The sequence below is a fragment of the Betta splendens genome, chromosome 5 (assembly GCF_900634795.4).
Source record: "Betta splendens chromosome 5, fBetSpl5.4, whole genome shotgun sequence".
Taxonomy (NCBI): Eukaryota; Metazoa; Chordata; class Actinopteri; order Anabantiformes; family Osphronemidae; genus Betta; species Betta splendens.
In genome coordinates this window covers 1,704,851-1,732,259 of record NC_040885.2, presented here as the reverse complement: position 1 = coordinate 1,732,259, position 27,409 = coordinate 1,704,851, and the positions used below count along the sequence as shown (strand labels likewise).

At 48.2% G+C, this 27,409-nt stretch overlaps 1 protein-coding gene and 1 long non-coding RNA gene across 6 annotated transcripts in view; one reads left to right on the top strand and one right to left on the bottom strand.

Moving 5' to 3' along the window:
* LOC114855072 (uncharacterized) overlaps nucleotides 1-27,409 on the top strand; it is a 48,062-nt gene that overhangs the window by 525 nt on the left and 20,128 nt on the right. The window contains exon 2 of the long non-coding RNA XR_003785861.3: nucleotides 24,244-24,376. This is a non-coding gene — a long non-coding RNA (uncharacterized LOC114855072). The remainder of the gene's footprint in view (nucleotides 1-24,243; nucleotides 24,377-27,409) is intronic.
* On the bottom strand, nucleotides 347-27,212 carry sulf2a (sulfatase 2a). 5 transcript variants are annotated; one of them, XM_029149836.3, is made up of 21 exons: nucleotides 27,059-27,212; nucleotides 8,872-9,140; nucleotides 7,970-8,209; nucleotides 7,713-7,864; nucleotides 7,451-7,620; nucleotides 5,818-5,968; nucleotides 5,369-5,544; nucleotides 5,121-5,249; nucleotides 4,906-4,962; nucleotides 4,671-4,800; nucleotides 4,369-4,576; nucleotides 3,818-4,100; nucleotides 3,565-3,661; nucleotides 3,362-3,456; nucleotides 3,202-3,261; nucleotides 2,957-3,114; nucleotides 2,693-2,835; nucleotides 2,488-2,596; nucleotides 2,364-2,397; nucleotides 1,870-1,923; nucleotides 347-1,507 (listed from the first exon to the last, which is right to left on the bottom strand). In XM_029149836.3, exons 2-21 carry the CDS (start codon nucleotides 9,068-9,070, stop codon nucleotides 1,477-1,479), a joined length of 2,676 nt encoding a protein of 891 aa, XP_029005669.1. In that variant the 5' UTR covers nucleotides 9,071-9,140; nucleotides 27,059-27,212; the 3' UTR covers nucleotides 347-1,476. The 5 variants fall into 5 exon arrangements, with proteins under 5 accessions (XP_029005669.1, XP_029005670.1, XP_029005671.1 ...); XM_029149837.3 differs by having other exon boundaries at nucleotides 3,818-4,076; XM_029149838.3 differs by lacking the exon at nucleotides 1,870-1,923.

The following is a 27,409-nucleotide window of genomic DNA, read 5'->3' as shown; positions in this document are numbered from 1 at the left end:
CGGTTGCTAAGCGACCCACTGGCCCGAGCGACTTTATTAGTGGACTAACAGACTATACTGATACAATACTATCTCATGAATATGATACGCAAATGTTGCAGGGGGAGCGTGAGGCAGCTTGTTTTATGAGCTTAACTAGTTGCGTATCTCCCAGTCAGCCTGATTCCGATGAAAGCCTGTTCGTGTCTAAGCAGACAGCGGCACCTGCTGCCCGCCGATGAGTAAGCCGCCATCTTCGTTCTTCGTTCTTCTTCGTCTTTCTCTTCTTTTACTTCTCATTCTCTTCCTCTTCTTCGTTTTTGCAAGTAAGCCATTGTAACCCATCCAAATAAAAGCCGAGTCATAATCATGTTGAAACAATTTATTCACAGTTACTATCAGTACTCAGATCTATGGAAATATTGGCTAAATCAGAGGAGCTAACAAAGGCAGGTATCTATAAGTCACACCGATAAGTATTACACTGTTGTGTGTTGTCCCTCTGCTTGCAGAGTAAACTATATGTATCCACTGAATGTAAATGGCGCATGTCTTCACAGTGAACCCTTTAAGTGCTTTCCAGATGAAAAGAAGAAGACTGACAAACATACTGCAGCCGTTGAAATATCTCAAGCTATATTACTCCCTATAACATCATTTGTCAAATCATATCATACAATGAGGTCTGCCTCTTCAGTATTATAAAAAATATTGTAAACATATTAATTGCACAACATACATTCAAATACATACTGTACAGTAAGATTTTCCTTCTGTATTGTTAACCTGTAGCACCATGTATAGCAAGCTGAACAAACTGGGTTCTTCTACAGTGTGCTACTAAGGAGTAATGGCATTCACTAATGACGCTGTCTGTGATCACATATCCAGGGTATTTTGATTACGTCACTGTGGGATCGGGGTTAGTGGAGGCCCGCTGGCTGACGGCGTAGGGGGTCGAATCAGCAGGCAAACTCCGTCATCTCACTGCTCACAGCTTTGAGGACAGTTATGCTTCGTCAAGGACATTCATCAGCGTTAAGATTATACTATAATACAAAAGATTATCGCCAAGAGTTTGTGCCACGGGTCTCTTCAAAGTCCATGTCACTTTGATGTGCAGACAAACTGGTGCAGAGGAAGAAAGTGTTTCTTGTACAAAGTACTAATGGTTTTGCATGTGGCACAGAGACATTATGAGGCCATGTAGCAGCAGGATTGACATGGAACTCATGCCCCCCCCCAATCCTATGTGACATGAAAAAAGCAAATGGATGTGAAATGTGTGCAATGGGATAATTAACACTTGGAGAGTCTTCATGGATCCTCTAAGTCTTAACATCTCATCTCCTCCTGAGCAGCTCTTTCAAAACTTAAAACCCAGATTAGAGAAGAGTAGTATCTCAGGTAACGGTCCATCGAAGTGTGGTCCAGGTCCTTGGATATGCTCGCGCTCCTCGTTCTCCGTTTGTCATGGCGACAGTGGGCTGGAGGTTGTTAACCAACCCATCCTTCCCAAATCTGCCCTCTGTGAAGCGAAAACAACCAGCGTAAGTTAAATGTGTTACTTGGGGCATTTACTGGAAACCATGGCTCCAGTTGTGGGCTGATCCTACCAACACTGCAAGGAAAAGGAAATGACTGGGAACAAAACATAATGAGACAATGTGACATTTGCATTGCTTTACTGAATGTGACTTGAGTGGGTGAGTGGAAAACAATACGCTTTGCAATGCAGATACAGTAGATGCTTTACTGTAAGCAGAGACTTACAGAACTAGGAGAGGAGAGCCTGCTGCTTGGCTGTCTGGCCAATGTAAATAATTTGGATGAAGGTAGAAGAAGAGCTTGGCTGACTACAAAGGAACAGATGGGTTATGACAAACTCACAGCGATTTGGAGGAGGGTTTCTTCACTTTTGGCTTCTTTCGACGATGAACTGGCCTGAAGCATGCACAGCACGTAAACACGTGCAGGGCAAATGCGTGTGCATGGAGACAAACACACAGATATATACACACACACACACATACACGCACGCACACACACAGGGCGTGCATACGCATACAAGCAAGCACACGCATACAGTCACACACAGTAGAGACAAGCAATTAGGTTTGATTTACAAAAAGGGAAGAGCAGAAGCTAAAAAGGTTCATATTCTGGCTCTCTGGCTTCTTCTGCTAAAAAGCCTTTGACATCGACAGTACGGAACCTTTCTTTACTTTATTTCCTCAACCTCCCAGGTGACTGGCAATGAACAGAACACAACCAACGACTCACTAGAGATTCTGTGACCTCTCTGAGTTCGTGCTATAACAGGATTTCCATCTGCAGTGTTTGTGAAAGCAATTACATGAGCTACGATCGGAGGGAGAAAATACCTGTATTCACTGAAGTAGTTTCGCTCCTTTCCTCCTGAAAGGAAGCGAAAGTCACATTAATCCCAGGCAAAAGCTACTCGTGACACTAATCTATCATGTTGCTTTTAGAGGCCCCTTCGCTCACCCCTCTCCAGGTTGCATTGCTTGTGTCCCTTGCAGCCCCTTAAATCCATGAGCTGTTGATGCATTGCATTCAGCGCATTGCGGTCGAGGGAGCTGACAGCATTTATCAGCTACGGCAATAACAAAAACAGAACGTCAGCAAAGGTTCTGATGGAAAGGAGCTTTTTAAAACTACCAGTACATGTGTGGCTGGACAAATAAAATACCTGGTATGGGTCAGTGTTAATGTCAAAATATTCCAGGAAACCGGTGGCAAATTCACAGAACAGGAAGTTGTGTGTGTCATTGATGGTCCTTAGGCACCAGTACGTGTTGTTGTTGGCACTGGTGCATGCACAAAATGGACCCACTAGAGGAAGCGCAAAGGGCGTGTGAGAAAGGGAGGAGTGGAAAACACACCGTGTGTTTTGAAAAATAAAACATTTCCTGATTCCTTCAATCACATCATGCAACATCGTGTAATTCCTCACTTGTCCAGAAGGGGGCCGTCTGCCAGTGGTGGTTGTCGTGGGTGAAGCAGGTCAGGCCCGGCATGCTGCAGGTGTCGTTGTTCTGGAGCCTCTTGAGGAATTTGCGCAGCTTCTTCCTGCGCTTCTGCTCCTTCTCGCTCTTCTGCTTGGACGGGATCCTTGTAGAGAACGAAGCGTGTCGCGTCATGAGACTAACGTGCATCAGAGTTATTCGTTCATTGTCACTGTCAAACTGACAGTTTTACCTGAGTGAGTGCATCCGTTCGACATTGAGCCTGAAGGCCTCCTCATTCTTAACCAGATAACTGAAAGCACACAAGACAAATGTTGATGTTTCCTATTATAACAAGTTCCTCTACTCCATTGCCTTCCCTAGGGACATGACGCATGATGACCTATTCTCACCTCGGAGCGTTGCACTGACATTCCTCCGGCCGCACCTTTTTCAGATGACCTTTAACCTCGCGCAAGTTCTTGATTTTGGTCTGTAGGGTTTCAATCTAAACGGGGCAGAAACAAACACAGACCCACAAGGCTCATGACAATCTACACGTGATTAACTACCTGCAGAGAGTGTCTAATGGAATTTCATTTTCTAACAGCAGTACCTCATGCTCAATGTGTAGTTTGTGGTCTTTCCATGCTTGAAGGGACTTGTAGAGTCCTCCATCACACTTCACCGTGTCATTCATAAGAATAGAGCACCTGCAGGAGACCAAACAGCACGGCTAAATATAATTAATGTTACCTAACTAATTAATTGTTTCTTTACTTGCCACACACACACACACACACACACACACACACACACACACACACACACACACACACACACACACACACACACACACACACACACACCTGTAGGTGACTTTGAGAGCAGCGGGTGGTGTGACCTTGTGGCTGGCAGTGGGTCTGGGTGTGACTCCCATGCCACTGAACTCTTCATTCTCCTCCTCGTATCCCACTCCTCTCCTCCGGTCTCGGGTCCAGCTGCCGTTCCTGGAGCCTATGGGCCGGTAGCCGTCCTCCAGGTCCACGGCGTACAGGTCGCCGTCCAGCTCAAAGGACACAGAGCGAGACCAGCGCTTCCTAGAGACGGGGTTTCTGGATTTCACCTCTGAATAAGACGAGACAGAGGAATCTGAATAAGATGAAACAGAAGGATATATTTAGATCTATGAGGATGTAGACAAGGTGACTACTGCAGTTCACCACTTGATGGCAGCACAGACACACCTTTCTCTTCTCATGAATACTTCAAAAGCCAACTATTTTACACTAGCATGAGATTAATGCCTGTTTGGCTTTGGAGATTACTGTCAAGGCTTCAAAAGAAGAACAAGTACCTCTTTGAACAAAATCTATCTACTAATAATGACCAGATCAGCACACGTGCGTGGCAAACTCACTTTTCTTGGTGAGCAGCCTCTTCCTCTTCAGGATGGACGTTTTGAATCCCACATCTCCACAGTCACAGCTGTCTGAGTTGGATGGGAGAGACAGCTGGGAGGCACTGCTGGCCATCAGAGCCTGCATACGTGGGGCATAGAGACCAGCCATGCCCTTGCACTTATACAGCCTCAGCTTGCCAGTCGGGTCCTCCACGCACTGCCACTTCTGGAACAGAGGAGAGAGAGATATAACACCCCCGGATATATTACACTCCTGAAACGTCAATAGCTTCGGTGTTTGGCTCCTACACATCAGGTACCTGTGCCGGCTGCTGGCAGGAGGTCTGATACTCCGCCTTCTGGCAAAGGTCTTTGACCCGTTGGTATTTTGGCAGGAAGTTCTCTTCTTGTTCCATTTCCTTCCCATCTGCTCTCTTGTGCGGAGGTTTCCTGAAAGAACATGCTTTTTTTTCTACCAGCCAAAGAAAAGGAATTTGAACTGAAGGCAATGTCTTGAATGAGATGTCCAGCAAAAGGTCAATCAATAAAACCTACCCTCTCTCCACCAGGAAAGAATCTCTCCAGGTTTTACCCTTCTTGCTCAGCTGAAACCTGGAAAATAGGTGCAGAGGAACAAACGCCCAAATAAACTACTCTGCAACGGTTTTCACTGACTAAACATGCAGTTGTTTATTTAAACGCTAACTGGCAGAGTACTGAGAAGAACGCGGTCCTGCGTAATAATAATAATAATTGAGTGGTGCATTCACCTATTGACTGGCCGGTCTGTGTCCAGCAGCTTGAGGATAGACTTGCCATCCATTTCTGCAGGGATATCAACCCCGGCCATGTCCAGCATAGTTGGTGCCAAGTCAATGTTAAGCACCACATGAGAATTACTGCAAGGACACCAGAATAAAGATAGATCTACATGTTATCCTTTTATTAACACACATAAAATACATTTAGATTAAATGCATTACTTAACAGCCCACAGAAAAAGAAGGGAATTACTCACACGGCACCTTGCTCCACATTAGGTCCTCGTACATAGAAGGGAACACGGATGTCAAACTCATACGGCATTGACTTGCCCTTGACCAAACCAAACTGTCCAATGTGGTACCCGTGGTCCGAGGTGTAAATGAGGTAGGTGTTGTCTACTTCCCCTGTCTCCACCAACATGTTGTACACCTACAGAGGATATCGCTCATTAAACGCTCACCGAGTGGCCAAAGTTATTTTTCACCTTCGCTGGCTCAAGTCTCCCGTGCCAGTTTCAAGGCAAAATAGATTGAGCAATTTACCAAGTGTGTCAGTGAATATATTACACAGGCCCAGTCCGAACAAGAGCAGATCTCTCAGGGCTGGAGGCTGTCAGATCAAACGCGCGCGTCTGTACCGTCTGTCTGTGCATGCAAAGACTGGCTGTTGACGCCTAAGTGTCTCTCGGTCCACCTACTGCACCTTTTCCACACTGTCGTCCACGGACAGCAGGGTCTGCAGTCGTCTGCGCTGCAGCATGTTCGTGAACTGCATGTGGATCGGTTTCATGGGTCCCGTGTAGCGCAGGATCCAGTGTTTGTCAGGGTTGGGGGCGTAGTTGTAGCTAGCAGTTCTGAAAAAGGCAGATAGAAAGAAAATAAGACGAAACCCGCCCTGAAAAAGAACAAATCTAAATATACCTCACAAACATTTGCACTGTGTCATATCCTTTGCATTGCATGTGTGAAGTCACATATACGAACATTCCTTGACTGAATGTGTTGCTTCCTTTCCCCCAAAGTCACCAGAAAATCGTTTACAAAATACTTAATTGGAAGTTACATAAGCCGCATATGCAAAGTGCTGCAGTCAATGGGCCTGAACACAATAAACAGAGGCTGATCAATATTCAACTTTAAGGCTTATGTGCCTTTAATTATTGCAGAATAAACACTGTTAAATAGCTCCTGAAACCCAAGAAGAAAATATATTTCACGTTAAAACGTGGATCGATTTGCCTTTTAGGAAATGCTAATGTCTAGTAGAGCCCCGTCCACAGCAGCAACACTAATATACTAGAGACATGTTTCCAAGGTGCCAAGGTGAGAAGGTTTATCGCCACACCATGGCCGGACTTTTACAGCCTCTCTCTCTCCATCCTTGCGACAGTGGCAGAGGGAGATGGAGTGAGAAAAATAGCCAGTGAATTTGCTCTCACAAAACCATCACCCGAGGGGCCGCAAATTTATGGAGAGTGAGCAATTAAAAGTTTGTACAAAGACACAGGGGCTGAATTTTCAGAATATTCTGTGTATAAAGCCTGCATGGCACAGGTTAATGACGCTGGAGGGGATTAGATGAAGCAGGGAGGAGGCTGCGAGGAGGGGGCACAAACTGCAGTCTCATTACTGGCCTTGGATCTGTCTCTCGAGTCCAATAGCTGGTCTGCCATTAGCCAGCAGCGCCAGACAGTCCATCAGGGAAACAAAGGCTTTCACGCCACATGTTCTGTATACGTGCATGCATTCGGGAGCATGTCCCCGTGTAGCTGCGTGGCCGTATTTCAGCTTTAGAGGACATCTTGGCTGGTTCTGTTTGGAGCGGCAGACATGATGGTGTGGGGCGTCTGCTCTGCATCGCTGTAGTTAAGATGTGATGGAGTGCATTATGGCAATTAGTGCCTCCGTCGCCACAAAAGGGCCGACGCGCACGCACGCACCTTAACCGTTGCCTATGCATTAAACATATATCATTAATGCCCCTCTTCGATCGCGCTGACACAATGGCACAAATTAGCAGAGCTCATTACGGCGGTAACGCGGACGCGTAAAAAGCACACGAGTCAAAGGAGCGGCAGAATTGCAGGAGCAGACGCCAGCAGCGTACCGCAGGCACGGGAAGATAAGATAGGGCTCAGATTATGGAATTCGTGTCATTCTCAGTCAAACAGAGGCAGCGTGGATGCGTAGATGAGTCATATGCGAGCAAGCGCGAGAAACTGGAAAAATGTGCCCTTGCGTTTGTCTACAAAAAAAAACCCATCCCAGTTTATATCAAATGGATAGAGGCAGACGTTAATAGTGTTTGTCATGCACATTCCTATTAATGTTCGTACATGTGCTGTGATGCGTTGGAGAACGCGGCGCTGTACTGGGGAGCGGAGTCCTCTGGACCGTGCGGAGCGACGTGGCTCAGGACCATCATGACGGGGCGGTTGGGGTACATCCGCTTCGACATGCGGAAGTAGTTGACGCTGTCGTTGGTGATGATGTCTGTCAGGTAGTCCTTTTGGAAACGTAGGGACATCGTGTTAAACAGGGATACATTCAAGCCCGGGAGGCTTCTTATGTTCATGTAGTGTGAAATAGCATCAATACCCTTCGATAGTCGCTGCTGTGTTTCTCCCGTACTCCGTTTCTGCACAGGGTGTAGTTGTAGAAGCGCGAGTTTTTCACCAGCGCCACCCATTCCTTCCAGCCAGGGGGGACGTACGAGCCGTTGTACTCGTTCAGATATTTCCCAAAAAAAGCTAAACGCGGAACAGGTGAGCGGCAGAATATTCATTTAGCGCCGCGCTGCTCATGCAAATGGGTAACCGCGTGAACGAGGCCACGCCCGGACTCCGTGCACTCACCGGTTCGGTACCCGGAGTTGTTGAGGTGCACGGCGAAGGTGTGCGGCTCGTGGTGGGCCTGCCACGAGGGCGAGGAGCAGTTCTCGTTGTTGGTGTAGGTGTGGTGGTTGTGCACGTACTTTCCCGTCAGTATGGAGGAGCGCGACGGGCAGCACATGGGCGTGGTGGAGAAGGCGTTCGAGAAGTGCGTGCCGCCCTTCTCCATGATGTGCCGGGTTTTGTTCATGGCTTGCATGGAGCCTGCACAGAGCACAAGCTGTGTGTTAATGGCAAAGCAATGCCGGGGCATGTAAAGCAGTCAGAGAGGGAGAGAGGAGGGAGAGGTTAAGCGTAAAAAGAGGGTAAACAGGCAAATGTTTAAATACAGGGCATGAGGGGTTGAGAGCAGAAATCATCCTGGATGTGGTGACAGAAAGGTAAATGAGGAAATAAATCTCTTAGGTGAAGTGTAACTCATTTGATTCCCGTGTACTAAAAGCCTTTCAGGCTGATGGTGACTGTTTGGGGAAACAGATGCTTGACCATAAATTCCTGCTTTTCAATGGAAGTCTTCTCACTAGCAATCACAGGAGGACAAAGGCTGTCACGGAGACCATTATGCAGCCACTCCAGTTCAATACGCTGCTAAAGGACTTAAGCGGGTAGGGAGATGGCCAGGCTTTGGCACATGGACAATGGAAGTCATAGGCTGCCCTTATTTCATGCCAGCAATGGTGGAGTTGGCAAAGGAAGCACATGACTTTGAGTGGGTCAGTTGTTATGGTGCCAAGAGGAGGCATTAGGCTGAATTTCCCTCGCTGATGCTGTTGGAAGCGCATAGAGAGAATATCAAACCCCCTGGGAGACACAAAGCAGATGCATCGCACACACGGGGGAATTATCAGTGGAGGCAAAGGTCCCACCCAATTCTATGTCCTGATCGTCGGTGAGGATGAGGATGATGTTGGGTTTGACGTTGCGGACGTGGCGGTCCCTCTGAAGACGAGACCTGAGGCGATAGCCGGACAGGTACCCGGAGCCATGGGCCTCAGGAAGCACTCCCACCAGGACAAGAAGGAGCAGGAGAAGTGGGAAAGGGGCGGAGAGCCCCCACCCCGCCATTTTGCTAGCCGGCGGTCAACCCCTCAGTGCTGGGTGTCACACACTGGAGCCTGGAGCTTCCTTGGTCAGTCTGACAGGACACAAAGAGAGAGAGAGAGAGACGGGTGAGGACAAAGAGACACACACACATGCACGAACCCACGGACACTCCAAAAATGTGGTAAAAAAAAGAGAAAGCAAGCCAGGTGCGAGCCTTGTGCAGGGCGCTCTTCCGTACAAATGCACCCGATCGGGCTGAGCTCAGCTCGTTAATCAATCATTAATGATGCATTAGAGTGGTGTCATTGGCTGCGTGTAATGATCTCTGGCGATGAACACATGGCTGCCAGGTCGGGGCTAATGGGCCCGGGCCCAGGGCCAGCTCAGGCCTCGCTGCCCCCTGAGAGGGTTAGCAGTAGAGTTGAAGGTTGCGGAGAGGTAGAGGAGGAGGAGGATGAAGGAGAGCGACGCGAGAAGAAAGGATGAGAGAAGGAAAGTGGAGACAGGGATCAATGCGCGGAGAGACAGACAGAAGCAGACTCCAGTTCAAGAGAAGCCAAAATCACTGAATTCAAGCTGTCGTCAAGTCAAACTAGTGGGGGGGGGGGGGGGGTATGAAAATGATTTAAATTACGGTAGAAAAACAACTTTAGGGTTATTATTAAGGTCAGTGGAAGGAAAGTCCCTTTAGATGTACAGAAAATCATAATTTTCCTCTACTGCTGTAAGTTTAACATAATTAGAGTCAAAAATGCATTCAAATACAGCATTTTCTTAATTAATCTGTACGTGCACTTTGCCAAAATCACACTACAATCCTATTAAGTCTGGGATAATTCCTCCTCATTATCAGTGCAGCTCCTGCAAACGCGCGGCACCAGGAACGTAACTTTACAGTCAAACAGAAACAACTGTTTCTAATTTAGCAGAACTTGTTCCCACAGTGTTTAAAAGCTCCAATGAAATGTTTGCCAAGTATCTTTCAGAAATGAGCTTCTCAGCGTAAACTGTGCAAGTTTACCGCACACAGGTTTTTATTGAGTTTTTATTATGTCATTCAGATTTTATTGTATATTTGAGGGATGCACAGGTATAACGAACCTCTGTGTCTGTTTTAAGTCGCATCATCAGCGCAGTCAAAAATACTGACATGAATCATAAACACGGTTCTCAAATGCCAGCATCACAGTGTGTCCACAGGATGTGTAAGTGTGTGTTTGTGGGTCCACGGTGCGCATGTGACCAAATGCAGAAGATGAGGACAATAACAACATGGCACCTGCAGCCTCTCGCTCGGCGCTGGGACTGCGTTGTTGCCTCAGTAACAACCCCAGTGGAATACAGTTCAACACACACACACACACACACACACACACACACACACACACACACACACACACACACACACACACACACACACACACATACCCAGAGGCAAAACATATTGAACATTGAAGGGAAGAGAAGCTCCAAGCTTTACCTGAAACCTATAGTTCTAACCTCAAATACCCTTTGAAGTTATTTAAAGAAACTTGCGCCCTCACAGAAATAAAGACATGCGACGGTGCGCAGCCACTGTGTTTGCTCTGGTTCCTTCCCTGAAGCAACACATGAGCTCTGACCCTCAGCACTGCGCTGTTTGAAACCACCCTTTCCTTCTCCCCGTGCTCTGTTTTCTGTTCCCACATCCCTCTTTCGTATCTGGCATAGGATGAAAAAAAACAAGACACCAACAACAGGAAAAAAAAAACGCATTCGCAGTCTGCATTCAGCAGCGATGATCCCACCACCATAATGGATTCCAGGACATCTACAGCGACTGAAGGAGATTCAGGCCGTTCAAATTAAGCTGCTTCTCTGCCACTGCTTCCTCTTTTGAATTGGTTTGTGGTGCGGACGGTACAATGCAGCCCTCTGACAGTTGTTTATCGCTCAGAAACCTGATGTGGGCAAAACCTGTCAAAGAAGAGGAACAAATACAGGCTTGATTTACCAGAAAACATGCTGCTCCAGTGTACACACAGATCTATCAATAGCCACGTATGTAAGTGTGTTATTGACATGCTATGGGGGAGGATGCTTCCATAACATCAGTCCCGTGTGGCCTGCCTACCTCCCCTTGATGCTGGAGACTAATTGGATTGTGATGCTTTTATCAGCTCCACCTGACACACACAGTCATTTCCTCGCTCTTTTCTCCACGCGTATTGTTTACCTCTCCAGGTGGCTGGCGTTACATAAAAGCGCAAAGAAGGAACAGCCGGAGACACGATCACCTCCAAACAGGCAGAAATCATCACATCTCACAGAGAGCTAAAAACACGGGCGACCATTAGGAAACAGTATTTAGCCAAGCTGTGCTCGCAACACAAGCAGGGTGTGTACACATTCAATAATGCAAGGCGAGCCATGTTGTTTCTGTAAACTGGGATGATTTAGAGCTTTTCCTCCTGACGGAGCTCTGCCCACATCAGCTCTTTGCGCTAAGTGAACGGGGGGAAACAACAGTGCTGATTCAGCCCAACGAGACCGAACGAGAGAGGATTTTTTTCCTCTTCGCCTTTTAGACAGAAGCACAAGACAACACGGGTAAATATAACTCTCAGCAAAACTCATTAAAGCCTGGCAGCGGAGAGAGGAAAGGGCCAGGGAATAAGCTGGCGGAATATGAGATCATAGGAAATAAGCTTCTAAAAGCATGTTTGAAGAACAAGGATCATCCGAGGTTATACTAATGCCAAGCGATGCCTGGAAGTCGGAACACAGGGAGAAAGTTTTGCTCCTCAGCCATTCACTTGTGAAGATGCTCTAAGAGACAGCAGCGGCGCATCAGCCGATGAAAACTTAATGTCGGCCATGTTTTATTGATAGGGCTGAATTATAAATGCCGTGACAACAGAGCTGGCCATGTCACAGCATGGGCGTGTAAGACAGTGGCAAGATGACAACACACACCGGCTCGTCGGACTGATACGCTACACTGGCCCACCGCACGCACCCGCGCTCCCAGTCCCAGTTTACGCCAGGCTGCGAGGAAGTCGTGAGAGTGCTTGATAAATCTTCCAAAGGCTGTGGAGAGGCGTTAATGTACTTTCCCCCCTATAAATAAAACACCTTGGGCTCTGAAACAGGCATAAAGTCTGATTCATTCAATCTAGAGCCCCTTGAGAAGACAGAAAATGAGGAAACCCAGGAAAAAAAGCTACATTTATTACATATTGAAGGGGGGCGAGTCATGGCGTACACTTGGAATTTAATCAGCAGAGTCTCATAATGCGTATGAAATATGAAGGCCAAAGCCCACAAGCCTGGCTCTCGCATTTTCCAACTAACGTTCTAAAACGTAGAGATTCTGTGAACACAGCCCAAGCACGAAAGCTGCATTCACAGACCAAGGTTTGTTTTAATGGAACAGCACAGGGGGGGAAAAAAACCCTCCAGAACGTCTCCGTCTTTTTTGTGGCGTTTGACACTCGGCCATCCGCTGTTCGTGGGCATAAAGGAAGCGGCCGGTGAAGGTTTAAATAGACACATCCACATCTGAGCACGGGGCCACCGCAGCACTATCAAGCCCGTCCTTTCTGCTCATAATTGAGCTTGGCAGGGCCTTGCTAATGTGACTTTGTTCCCACCGGCCTGACTCGCTCTAAACACAACGTGCGAAGTCTCCAAGGACCCTCGAATTTACCAACAAAAGTTGGCATTCAGATGCAAATCCTGCAACGGCGCGCAGCTACACCACAGTAACTTTGTCCCGCAGGAGTTTAGAAGAGTGTGTGTGTGCGAGTGTGTGTCGGTGGAAGGAGGGGTTCTGCAATTCTCAATACAGTATGGAATGCCTTTTTCATGATAATAGGAAGCCATGCTTGTTGGCGTCCCCCTGCCTGAAAGTCTCTACTGAACAACCAGAACCTGGGAAAACAACGCAGCAAAGTCATTACTTTCCAATCTCACACCTAAATGAATGTGTATCACAGAATGACGCAATATAGTGCAAGCTTTACTTCACTGAACAAGCACTAAAAAACACACTCTGGCTGTAATAAGCGCTATTATTTGTTGCTGGATTTCAATAAAGGTTGATTTAAGTGTTTGCAAACAGTGACATCATGGCAGCAGAAACCCATAAACTCCTAAATCTACGGCTCCTTTCTCGGCTGATGAGAGACTTTGGTCATTGGCTGATGACCTTCAACTCGTAGCTGATAACTCTCAGACCGATCTTTGGGTTCAAATATTTCCTCCACGTCCCTTTTTTGACAAATGTGCGCTTACCTCCTAATAAAGAACTTTAATAGTTGGGAATGACAGGCGATAATGCGGAGGCCGATCCCATTCACCGGGGAGATTTAATTTAGATTTCCCCCAGGTTCCCGATAAGCGCGTCTCTCTGCAGGCGTTTTAGAATGACACTCAGAACCTGCACGGCAATTTTCTGTTTGAATACACAGATACAAAAGAGCAGCGCTTAGACATTAAAGTGAAAGAAATTAGATTTTTGCTGTGATAAGAAGACTGGAGAGTAAAATATGTCTTTCCTGCCTCTACACCGGCACAGGCTTCTTTCACACCACCTTTAATGCGGTGCAGGATGTGCTCAACAGCGGTGAAATATACATAACAGCAATTTTACTAATCAATACATTATTACTGCTGATGTGAGTTTTTTGGCCTAGGAAATAAGGATCATTTCCTTTGGGCACACACACACTTATTCCATGATGTGGAGACACATCATTTTCAGTGTTGCCTTTTACATTTCACATCTCAACACTCAAGACTGAAAGCAGGATCTTCTTTACCCTCATATTCAGTTGTGTGTATATTGTGTGCATTGTGTCTGTGTACCAGACCAGAAGCTCGTGCACGTTAGTGGTGTGAGAGCAGATCTGCAGTAAAGACACAATGAACTGGCTTTTCTGTGCTGGGATGTGTTGCTTCATGTAACAGTAAGTCAGTGAAATGGGATATGGTCCTACAGGAGGGACAGTGTTTTGTGGTTTGTGATTTCCAAACAGGAGCTTACAATACTGGAAATTAATCAAGACAGCACCCGTTTCATCCTAAAGTGATTTACCATCAATATGTGTAGTCAGCGCCTCGCCTGATGACGTGGAGTCTGATCTAGTCCATATTATTTTATTCATTTTGACAATGTGATTCCCCGCTGGTGTAAACTCACTCCCCCATTCAAAGGGATGAAAAGGTTTCTTGCTAGTATGCAAGGCGGATACGTGGATACAGTCTAAATGCAAACACACACGCACAGTGAGAAACATGTCTTCGGAGGTCATCTCCTCGCAGTCGCACTATGTTTTGTGAGTTAGAGCTCGGTCCACACGCGAGGAAAGAAAACCTTCATCTGTGCAACAATGCAATACGAAGCATCTATTATCTTTTAAATTATTTTACAGTCTGAAAGAGTGCCGGAGAGAGAGAGAGAGAGAGAGAGAGAGAGAGAGAGAGAGAGAGAGAGAGAGAGTAGGAAGAGAAACTGTATGATTGTGTCAGTTCAGACAAAAGGCCCAGTCATGATGTGTTCTCACTGGAGAACAAAGAGCTGTGACAGACTCCCTGGGTCTGCTCTGTTGACTATAAATGTACACACACACACACACACACACACACACACACACACACACACACACACACACACACATGCACGCACGCACGTACGCACACACAAAAAGCACCCACACTGTGTAGATCAGACTTCACAGACTTCAAACCTCTCTTTCCAACATGGGGACATAAAAGAAGAGAAAAACTGTTAAAGAAAAAGACTAATTGTGTCTGAATCTGGAGAAAATGAACAGTACCATGTAGTTGTATTGTTTTCAAACGGTTGGGCTCCGGCAGCATTACAGGGATGTCACACAGCTACTGTCGGACTTTTTGTCTCCTACAGGTTTAACATATTAAGTCAGTGAGGATATTCTTGAAAAATAGCACAAGTTACTGCTGTTCTATTATCAGTTCTATTGCTGATATAAAAAATAACAGTAATTGAGTTGGTCATCTGTGTCATTGTCCACTAAACGCTGGCCCTCTGTTTCCAGCAGCAACTGTGTGGCATGTGGGGTTAACCACCCAGGGTGACGCTCCACAGGTTTTTTGCCAGGCTTCAGTCAGGGTCCACTTCAGGGTCACGGCACTGACCCCCCGCCCCCCCCCCTCCCTCAGCATCCGCGCGGTACGCTCCAGAGGAGCCCAAAGAGAACAGAGGTGTTAGCGAGAGCGCACACAGAGCCCCGATTGTCCCCAACTGCAGCTCAACCCCCCACCGCCCCACCTCCAGGGCTTTAAGATTGAGAGAACGAGCAACTTGTCAATGGAGTTTTGCGGACGCGTAGCCGTCTTCCCTTCAGATGGCTTCATTCAGACGTCGGGGGGGAGAGCTGCCTGCTCTGCAGTCGCCGAGCGTCCTCGCCTTTGCCGTCCTTCGGAGGCTGGGATGGGAAAGCGGCGGCGACGGCCGGCTCCTTTGAGACGGGAGCTGACAAGTGAAACAAGTGAGCAAGCTGGTGGACAGGCAGCCCGCTGAGTGATTGCTGTTCCTTATTGGCACTTATTGACCGCAGGCAAAGGCCCCCTACAGTGTGTCACATCCCAGCTAAATGGATTACAGACAAATCAGCCGGGCTCCTTTGTTCCACCGACCTAAGTACCTCACTAGGACCTCAGCGAAGCCAAACGACTTCTACATGACGTTGTGTAAATGCTGCATTGTCGAGAAATCGCACATAACTCAAAATGCGAGCCGCTAATAACTCCACAGCCCCTCGGAGGCTCGAGGAGAAAATGATTACGCCAATGATACTTATCTGCTCTGTGTAATGCTATTAAGCCTCTAAACAACGCCGCTTGCACGTGGCTCGCGGTGAAATGAGATCACCATCCGCAGGACTTGTAGATTTTAAGATGCCATTTATTGTGTTTTAATTACACGCCGTTTCCCTCCCGTCATCAAATTAGCACCTGCAGTGGGGACTTTTCCTAATGGCCCTGACGTGATGAGAACAGGCAGCTCGGGCTTCAGCTTTCAGTAAACAAACTGCCGCCCGGCCGCTAAATAAATTACAGACGACCCAGATGAATCGATAACGTGGCTGTAAGTTATAGTTCAGCCGCGGCGGCCGCCATCGCTTCAGACTCGGAATTCTGTTGCTCCGCTGATAAACAATGGCCCCCGAGCAGCAGGCGCAGCGGGGGAAGGTTTTATCATGGCGACGTAGGGGTCTGCAGCCACAGCGAGGGCCGTTTCACCAACGCCCTCGGGGGTTGGAGGGACAACAACTACTTCTTTACTTTTTCACTCCTCCCATTCTCCGTCCCAGGGGCACCAGATATCGCTCTTCGGGGCCTTTTATCAATGGATTACTGGGGTTTAGAGACGCAGGAACCGATCTCTCCCTCCCTTGTCAGAACCACACAGGGGGTTAAGGCTAGAGCACAGGGGGGAGACCTGCACACAATGATGTGAATGGCAGAGACTTTTTATTTATAGCCTGTTTGCTCAACTCAGAGTTCACCACAGAGCACTTTTCAATATGGTGGTTTTCCCAGCAGGAACCACAAGACTTGGTGAATGGAGGGCTTGTGTGATCATGTTACTAAACTTTTTTTTTTAGCCTTGGGTAAAAAAAAATCAGTGTGTGCATTCTCAATTCATCAACCTTCCACATTGTGGGTGTCTCATCCTCAACGCGTCAGCATCCGTCTCTCTTTGGATTGTCCCTGGGACAGATGCCCAGACAGCCCATCTGTCTGCTCTGACCCGTGCTTGGGACCGTGGGGGGAGCCCCAGCGGCCCATGAAGGGCTTCTCTGGCGTGCTGCCTGCCCGGTAATGACAGTTAAGTTGCCAGCGGCTTGCCTAACAGCTCTGGAGGTCTCTCTTTGGTGCTACAGTATTGATATTGTATCAGATTGCAAAGAGCTTGGCAGCCTTTTAATGAGAGCTCAGATTGATCAGGCGGTAGTTGCGCTCACATTACGGTGGATGATACTTATTGGCTGTCCCTGCAGAGCTGGCCTGCCTCTGATCTGTATCTGATCACACAGACAAACACACACACACATTTATACACACACATGCTGACACACGTATACTAATGAAGAAATAAAGAAACCCAAGCTGACTCTATGAATACTAATTGTTCAGCAAATTTATTTTGGTTGATATGATGTGATAGTAGTGGGATGAAAACAAATAGACAAATACTGGTCAAATGTTGTAAAGGTTAACAGTGTTCTGCTCTAAAGTTCAAGCGTGGTTGGAATTAAGATTTAAGTGCGTGTATTCCTTCTTAAGTTACAAACAAGTTGGAAATAATGTTTTTGAAAAGTGCTAAAAGTTGCTGAAATCTAATTCTAAAAACAAAAAATAGTAATAAAACAGTAAAATAAAAAAGTTGCTGCAATCGCAGTGATTCAGAAGTAAAACAATTATTTGTGACTCACACAAACATGAGAGCGGAAGCTGGAACTCTCTTCTTCATCCTGCATCACACCAAATGAACAGCGAAGCTCAGGTAAACGGATTCAAAGACAAACAGGGAGCGACAGAGCTGCTTTAACCAGCTGTCCGTCAGGTGCTCCACCTTTCCATCCCTCCCTCCACCTCCTGTCAAGGTCGCAGCGGTGGACGCGCTCTTATTAGCCCTCCATTAGGCTCCTCTCACACAGGCTGCCGGCTGTCGCCCCCCTCGTGGCTGTGATCGCTCACCCCGCTCGATCCCTGCTCCCCCCTCTGGGATGTGCATCAGGGAGGTAACAGAGTGGCGGTGGAAATGAAACCCTCCGCTCTGCACTCGGGGGAGAGAACATCGTGATTACTTCCCTGCAGCCGCTCACTAGCGGAGCCACCGCGAGGCCATTCCTAGACACGCCGCAATTGGTCACACATAAAGGCGACGGGAAAGAATTCAGGAGCGGGCTGGACGTTTGACAGGTGAAGTTATTGCCCTCTTCAAACCCCCACATGCCCGACAGCCAGCTGCTGTTTCTGGCAGCTCCCCTCCCGGTTTCCTCCAGCTCCTGTTAAACGTGAATTAGCAACACCTCGACCCTCGTGCTGCGATTAGCGACTGCGGCCCCCATTTGACTAACAGGATGATTGGTGCACCGTCGGCTTTCTGTCTCTGACCTCGAGCCTCCTCGTCCCGTCGCCATTACACCTTTCTATCAGCCGAGATGGACGAAAAAGCAACACGCAGGAGGGAGAATAATAGGCACCCAGAACCTTTTACTGCGAATCACTGGGCGAAAAGGTCAATCAGATTCATGAGAAACGCAATGTTAGTGGTTAATGAATATTGTATATATTGCTTCTCACTCTCCTACGTGTAAGTTGGGTAAGCATTAAAATACATGGGGAGCGAAGCCATTTCAAGGAGCCCATTAAATGGCCTGTAAATTTATGAGGACGGGCATCTGCTTCCTTGATCTAAGGAGAACACAGGGACACACTTTTATCGCTGTAAAGACTCCGTTAATTATCTTAATACTGTAGTTACGGGCGGGTGAAACACTGGAAATAAAAGCTGCAGCTGCCCCGTGTTGTTCACAGTGTGGGCAGCGGCGGCAGACTGTACATGGGATGATGTGTTTAGTAAGCTCCTTGTAAAACACGGCTGCAATTAAACGCTATTAAAGCAATTATCTTAACGGGTGCAGAGCCGCGGCTCTGAAAGGGAGACGAGGGCCTTCGGTGGAATTCAAATGAAGCCCCCTTTCAGCTCCGTCGCCCGCGCTCCAACCGGCCGAGTGCTTACGCAAGCTAGCCCCTTCCCTGGAACACGAGGGAAGCAGTGAGAAAGAGCGGCCTGTTACTATAGGAGCCTGGACAGGGCGCCGAGCGGCCGCCGCGCTGCAGGTTAGCATGCCGCGGGTTAGCGCGCCCGCGGGGAGCTGTGCTGTCCTGGGCCTCGGGCAGCGTGCCCAGTGTTGACAAAGCCTGGTATCGCCTGCTGTCAGCCCATTTTGTGTGCACCCGGCGGAAAGAATCAATTAGGCCGAGCTCACAACAGACTACTTTAATATTTGAGTTTTAATCAGCGGGCAGGAGGCAGACTAGGGCACGGAGGCATGCTCGCCGATGTGGAAAATGAGGGTCAGAAGAGGGTGCGAGGAATCGGCTACAAACAACAGGCCACTTCCTCAAAGTGTTAAATGAAAATATCTCCCGCTCCCAAGATATCACAAGCATCTTATGCAACTAGCTGCAAGGAAGGGATGAGAAATCGCACTCTACTCATAAACAACCGGGGCTGAGAGGAAGGGGGGCAGTGGTTTAAGAGGAGAAGCCCGAACTGATGAGGTCTTCAGCCAGGAGAGGAACCTTTGAAGAGACTCTCCTGAACGCCTTTGGTTTTTATCCCCCTGCCAGCAAAGGAGAGCAGGTAGAAAGGGAGCGGTGAATGCCGTCCTCACGCTGGGGTTTTGAAGTGGAGATCAGTCCTCAAACAGAATCGCTCACCAAAGGCACATCACTCACCTGCCTGCTCCGCTAGTGTCACGCAGACAAGAGGGGAAATCAAAGTTCAGCCGCCTCGAATGCACCTGCCGCCGAAACGGGCGACGCTGGAAGCCAATCGCGGCTTTGTTAGCGCCCGTTCGCTAATCAAAGAGCAGAGCGGCTTCCAGCTCCACGCCGGGGATAATGACTCGGCTGTGCACAGCTGTCGACGCGCCGTGGCCACATGTGCCGGGTTCTGCTGTCCAACTGTTCCAGCGGGCCGACTCTGACGCACGCAAGCACCAATGCATTAGCTGTAAATGAATGCCATTGCTTCTGGAAAATCTAAATGTTGTGTTTATATAGATCTTAGTTTTTTGCCACAAAAGGTGAAGGCCGCTTTTCTGCAGCTGATTAAAAATCCTGAGCTCTGAGCAGCTCGCTCATTAATTCTCGCAACCGTTTGCTGCCGCCGCCTCACCTCGGCGCCGCTCTGCGCGTCTTTCATTTCACTACTTCGCTCTCGTCACAATTACTATTTAGGCTGACAGCCACAGCGCGGGCATCCACTGTGGCCACAACACAATCCGCAAACACCCACAGCTGTCTTTGATCATAGATTCAGTCTCAGTGGGGCCAAGAATACCCGTCCCCTTATTTCTGCAGAATGAAATGCTAATCACTGGCAGGCCAAACAGGGTGATGGGAAAGAAGCAGCATGATGCATGAGTTGCCTCTGGAGGTCATGAATCTATTCCCTGCAGTAAGGAGTGTTGACGGTAAGCTGATTCTTTTGATTTATTCCTGGTAACTTGGACAATAATCACAGCTTGTGTAGTGAGTCGTTAGTGTCATACCCAGATAGGTAGAAATGTAGATATTAAAATTGCAAAAGCACACATATTATAAGGGAAAATGGGACATTTGGTGAGAAACTGGCAGTCGCAGTACTGCCCTAAAAAATCGGCCCCCATACGTTCAAATCAAAGCTATAGCTGTTCTATAGCTGTTCTAGACTATTGTATATGTGTGTGAAGTGGAGAAGGGTGAAAGTGGATTTTACAGTGAAGGTGAGTCTGCTCACAGAATCAGCCTTGTCTCCAAACATTCTGTGTGTGATGCTCTCGTTCCTCGCTGAAGCTGCCTCCTACAGCCAGGACCTGTGAGCAAACGCAAGGTCCAAAGTGGACGAATATACGGAACATATGCAATTTGTTCTTCAAAAGAAGATGTCATATCTGCGCCAGTTTGTGCTCTTTTCTAAAACTTGTTTTTTTCTGATTCGCCCCATGTTTGATCACGGCCCGTCTTATCTCTCCTGCCTACAGACACCAGAGCCTCTCCTAGTCACTGCTCCTCCTTCTCACATACCTCGGAGGATGCTGATGCGATTGGTCACAGTGTTTTAAATAGGAATCATGACATTATTTGCACAAATTCCCATTTGAGTGACCAGGGAGCTGACGATAGCTCAAGTGGTGGGTTAATTAGACCTTTGGCAGATACGGATTAAAAAATGGTTTCATTTTGAACGTAATTGCTTCTCACTCTCCCCAGGACATCTAGCGATGGGGAGGATAACAAGGTTCTTTTCCTAATGCTATGTAAGCACTGTACCATGCACTTGCAGTCAGGCAGCCGGGTAAATCCTGATGCTGATTTAAAGTACGTGTCAGAAGCAGCTGAGTTACATAAAAAAAGCTGTTTTTCCACTCAGCTCTTTCCATCAGGCTGCCATCGAACGCCATCTCCACAACAGCTCCTCTAGTCGTGATTGCCTGAGCTACGAGGCTTTGTTCTGACATCCCGACGGGAGCGGAGACGTCTGATCCACGCGCTGATTGGACAGGTGTCAGTGTCCGACGTGCCGACGAGCGCAGGCAAATTCTACACGTTTCAAACTCCCCGTGCATTAATCTATAGATAGTAGCCTTTAGTGAGATGCTTTAACAGTTTGTTAATACACACACAGGCACACATGGAAGGTGCAGCAGGGCTAAAAATATGCGTGAGAATCTTATAAGCCCACATGTGTAGCATCTCAGCGCCAAGGCCGACTTCAGCTGCTCTCCGTCCGAGCCAGCTCTGGCCGTCACTCACGTCGGAGGGAGGAGAGGCCGGACACCTGCGCCCGCTCGTCTCAACCCTCGCTCACGGTCGCACGTTGTTTAAGGCGCGACGTGCACGTTCCAAGCCGAGGACGCGACGCGGCGTTTCAGCCGTACAAAACAGCGGACAGGATTATATTTGGCCAGAGATGACATCCACACGAACTCGCAGCTTTCAGCAGACACCGCAGGCTGCGAATGGCAAAAGTGATTTACCTCCTCTTTCTCCTGCTAAAATAAAAGGAGTGACAGATTTAATATAAATAAGCGACGAGGGGGGGAGGTTGAAACTGGCTGCGGGTGACAAGGACGTGTGACAAGCATGGCAACTGAGAAAATATGACACCTGGCCTTGTCCTTGATGTGAGTAAGAGGATGATACATCAAAAAGTGACAGGGCAGAAAGATGGCTATTACCCAGGCACATGACGAAGATGAAGAGGAAGAGGAGGAGAAAGGAACTATTTTTAGCAGTGGAGTAAAAATACGCCACTTTCATTTAATACTCTTCTCCGTGTAGGGCCCTTGTGATCAATCATGTTTTATTAGCTGCAATAATCTTCTGTTCTCAGCAGAGCTGTGCAAAAATTTTTAATGAAATTTTTGCGTGAGAGGATCACAAGTTAAATAAATCAAACGTTTGACTGGATCGGCTGTCTGTTTGCGCAGACTGAGCCTGATGAAGTTTGACCGGGAGGGTGAGTTTGCAGGAGCCTGAGGCCATGTTTCCCTGATTGGCTCCATTCTCTCTGTCAAGCAGGAGGCTGATTGATTTCAACGGGCTGGAGCCCCAGCTTTGCTCCTATTGATCCCTCATTCCCAATTCTGTCTATTCTTCAATTAAGAGTTCACTAAGCTGCCACAATAGACCGCTCCTAATGAATACCACCTTCCTGCCAAACGTCTAAATGTTGCCCGTCTTTGGTGCTTTCTCGCTTCATCTCTGACTTTCGGTTGCCCCGCTCTCATCGCTGTTAATGCTCAGCTACATTTAAGCAGTAATGTTGGAATCGACCTGGATTAGAGATAAGGGGGCTTTAGGGGGAATCCAGGTTAGCTAAAGAATCCCACAGTTCATTAAATGTTAGCATCTGTACATCGCAGAGAATCAGCGGCTTCGCCAGCAGCGAGATTCTAGGGATTAGAATGATTTTAGCTGCTGTGGATATAAAAATCCTGAATGTGTCTGAGTGCCAGGCGAGCAAGATCAAAAGATTCATCCGATTAGAATTAGATCAAACACAGTCAAAAGTTGAGAGGACAGAGAGAGGAGTGTGTGAGGGTGGAAGTGGTTGACATGAGAGAAATCCACACGAGCGCCAACAAGCTGTTTCACTCAAAATTGAATTAATTGCCAGAAATGTGTGTTTCCTCTATAACTTCTCCTAAGGTAAGGAAGGGGAAAACAGTCCAGTCACAGGTCAGTTGTGCTCAATGCGTGCCTTAAACCCGTAATCCCACGGCTTTGGTGGAGTGAGAAAATCCAATTTCAGAGATCTGTAATTCCATAAACGTTATTAGGCGCAACAATAGCTGCTACACCCTGAGGGCGACGCATGAAGCTGAGGTGGGGGTGGGGGGTGGAGGTGATGTGGGGCTGGCTAGCTGATGTGGCCAGGCTAAACACAGGAGAGCGTGATGAGCAGAGGAACGGCTGGTAAGGTGGTGTGGAAGTGTGGCAAATCAGGAAAATGAACACGGGGACGAGGACACCGGGATTCACACAGTAACATTAGTCATCACTACCTCAACCTGCGCTTTCTCTTTGACAAACAGGGCCAAAAAGCTTCAACAATGTCATCTCAAACTAGAAAGTTTAGCTTTTGTTACCGTCCCTGCATTCATTCATTCATTGCTCTCGCTGATTGCTTCCCTAAATCCAGCAGAGTGGCGTACGTCTGCTCAACGTCCAGAGAGCCGAGCCAACAGCCAACAGCGACCGGCAGGAGGAGAATTCACAGGAAGCTGATCAATAGGAACACTTTAAATCCCTCCGTGAGCGAGTCAGACGGCGGAGAGATGGAAAGAATAATAAAAATAATTACCACGAGGGTGATGAGGTTTCGCTTAGCAAGCGGAAAAAAAAAACTGTTCAGGGAAATGGCTTTGAAGTTGAATTAGATTTTGGCAAATTTCCAAAAATCTCCCAATCACTGCTTTTAGCAACCGCAGTTAATTCTGTAATAAATTATTCACCGCTGTAACAACAGTGTAGCAAAAGGCCAGCGATAAGCCCGGGATCTAAAAGCTGATCAGAGAGCGAGGACTGAGCGCAGGGTGTGACGCGGGGTCCGGAGCGTCCGGTGACACCTCCGCTGTTGGAGAGGCCTCCAGCCGCCGGCTCTCCTGAGACAGAGAGGCCAGCGGGGCACGTACGCCGCGGCCGGCAGTGTACAATTACATTTCTCCACAGGGCGCCTCGACCGCAGAGGCTCGGCCGTGTGTGTGTGGGGGGGGAGGATCGCAATCTGATCACACACGCGACGCACAGGAGCGAACCCAGGACCCACGTGGCAGCGGCGGCATCAGCATCGCGCCCCTCCTCATTTGCTCCCATCAGCCTCTGTGTCTCCTCTCTCTGTGGAGAGCGGGCGACTGGTAGTCAAGGCTCTGCCTCTGTCATTACAGCTGAGAGGAGATTTGCGCACCGATTTCCTGATGGCGTCCCAGCGCAGGACCTGTTCACAGCAGCTCATACATACGGATGAACAGGGACCAAGGGAGGGAGCGCCGTGGAGCGTCAGGATAACACGTTCTTAAGGTGTGTGTGTGTGTGTGTGTGTGTGAGAGTGAATGGAGCAGTGTTTAAGCACAGATAACTCAGATTAACCAAAACACTGAATTGCTTTTTTCACTCACTCACTTTTTCTATTTCTGTGTCTCATTTTCCCATTGGTTCCGTCTCAAACGACTAAGCATGTGGCTGGAAAAGGGCTGAGAGCCTTTGAGAGACATTCGTTTTAGGACCCTCCAATTTAACCTCATTGTGTCCGACCACTAAAGGTCAACGCGGCTGTAAAGTGAGCGGACGGATGGCAGCGGCCCAGACGCCCGCGGGCCCACGCGGGCAATTCAGCGGTGTCACCTTGGTGCTGTCACTGATATCTGCCACATGTCACCACGCTCCCCCTGTGGCCAGAGATGCGTCGGGTCCACAATGGCTTTGTCGATAGCACTTCCTCCCTTCCCTGAGAGCGGGGGGTGGGGGGCACGTCCTCTGCTTTCATCAACAGTTTGAGTCAAAAGCCTCAGTGTGTGCATTAGCATACAATACATATTCATGCCGGTGTCTCCCTTTAACATGCCTCGCCAGCCCTCCTGCACACTTTCCAGACATTTTTACTAACGGCGTATCGAGCACCCCATATTTGCCGGGAGCCCCTCCTATGTATTCACAGCACGGTGGCTCCAAACAACATCAACAGGTCTCAAGGTCGTCATTGTGAGTGTGTGTGTGTGTGTGTGTGTGTGTGTGTGTGTGTGTGTGTGTGTGAACAACTCAAAAAGTAAAAAGGGCCTTTGTAGAAAGATGTGAGATGAATAAATGAGCAGGTTTATGCAGACAATTTCATATTAATAGTAATATGGACTAAATCAAAGTTAGACGAGATGCTATTAGATACTGAGGTGTGATGGTAAAGATTCAGGGAAGGTGTTATGTCCCCTTACATCTACTGAACTGTGTGTGTGTGTGTGTGTGTGTGTGTGTGTGTGTGTGTGTGTGTGTGTGTGTGTGTGTGTGTGTGTGTGTGTGTGTGTGTGTGTGGACATTATGACAAAGTGAGGACATTTTGGCCGGTCCTCACTCCTTTGACGGCCTCTTCGAGGGTTACAATGTGATTTTAGGGCTGAGGTTAGAATTGAGTTTTGGTTCAGATTAGAGCAAGGGTTAGACGTCTGCCTTAGTTGTGTTGGTTAGGGTTAGCGTGAGGGGCTAGGGAAGGATTATGTCAATGGAGGTCCTCACTTCCATGGAAGTACAAGGGTATTTGTGTGTGTTGCACGATCGCGAGCTCAAACTGATGTATCTATTGTGTGTTTGGGTGAATGCAGAGCAAACTGTGGCGGCTCCCCTCGCATCGCTGGGTGCAACAGTCCAACTCACCCAACTCACAGTGTGTGGACTGTGTAAATATACATCGGAACGAAATGTCACATATAATTAGGTGCCGTGCAGTTGCAGTGTGACTTGCGCCCGGGGACTCACTGACAGGTAGACGGAGAAGGAGCATCCTCCTCCGGTCCACTGGCATCTCAGAAAAGAGGCCAGTTGATGCGGGGATTAGTTGGTTGTGGTGAATTATGAATTCTTAAAGAACGTATCTCTGACGCTCCCGCAGCATCCGTGCCTCTGTCCGTGCATTCGTTTCACCATCCACCCCTATCGCTGCAAACAGCGAGGGGCGTTCAGCCGTTCAGCCGTTCAGCCCCCCCCCCCACACACACACACACACACGCTGCTGCTCTTAAGCGGCAGCGCTTGGCGATGACACAGCCTTTTGACCCATAAAGGTATTGACAAAACACTGATAGTGAGGACATTGAGTGGGGCCAAACTCGCAGCCCGGCGCTCCACCGCCTTCTATAGGAGCGGCAGAGGCTGTCGATGGGTGAAATGGCGACTCCTCAGTGAACACAGACTGGCAGACACCTCCTGTGCTAAAAAAAAGGTCCCCCACATAAAAAACAAACAAACTGGATCAGTCTCGACTTTGGGTAAGAAACTCATTTCACTGTTGCTGCTTTTGCTCTATTTTTAAACCCTTCCACATTATTCAGCGATAGTCGGGATTAGATCTGATTGACTACATACAAAGCCGCGTCGAGACAAGGAATCGTCCCATATTTCAAAGCGCCACGTACTGTGACACAGGAGGATTAAAACAACTGCTCGCAAATTAAATTTAATACAAATACAGGGCAAGAAAGTGTGAAAGCTTGTTTCGCTGAATAAAGCGAATAATATTGAGTCTCAACACAGCTGCTGTGTAACAACTGTGACTATGGATCACCTTCCTACAGGATATGTAGAAAAGGTAATAACACTTAATGAATGGAACCGCAGCACATTCAGCCAAAACCCAAAGTAAAACTACTTCCACCGGGAGGAAAGCAACAACTCTCCCTGCTGCTCTGCTTCAAGGGCAGATACTCCGTGAAAGCAGACAGGAGCATCCGGCGAACAAGGTCTCATCTCTCTTACCCTGATGAGCGGCACCGTTAGCGATTCCATGCATAAATCTCAGAGGCGAACAGAACGGATCAGAGCGTTCAAGTGTAAACTAGGGCAAGGCTCCAGCACGGCACCTTCTAGACGCGCTGCTCCGCGAGCAAGTCCTGTGAGCGGATGAAAACAAGCACGCACCGCCGCAGACTCGCTGCCCCCCCCTCCCCTCATCTGTCGCACATCTGCACGCACACAAGCGCGAACGCCGACACACACCTGTTCCGCGTCGTCCAGCAGTTCCGGTGCTGTCTGGTTCGCTGGGATCCGGTCCCTGCGCCGGCAGAGTCAGGAGCGAGTCTCTCCCCCGCGCTGCCCAGTGCAGACAGCTCACTGTTATAGATGCACTGACAAGTGAAAGGACGGAGGCGTGGTTTCACAGGAGATAAATAAAGGAGGGAGGGAAAGAGGGAGGAGTGAGGCTCCCTCAATCTACAATTCAATTTGTCCTCGCTCCCTTTCTCTCCCTATTCTCTCTTCACTATATGAACTTGTTATTTCTTTTCTGGCGTCTTCATCGCTCTGTTCCAATGCTCACTGGCTCAGCCTCTTCCCATTAGTTTCACTCTT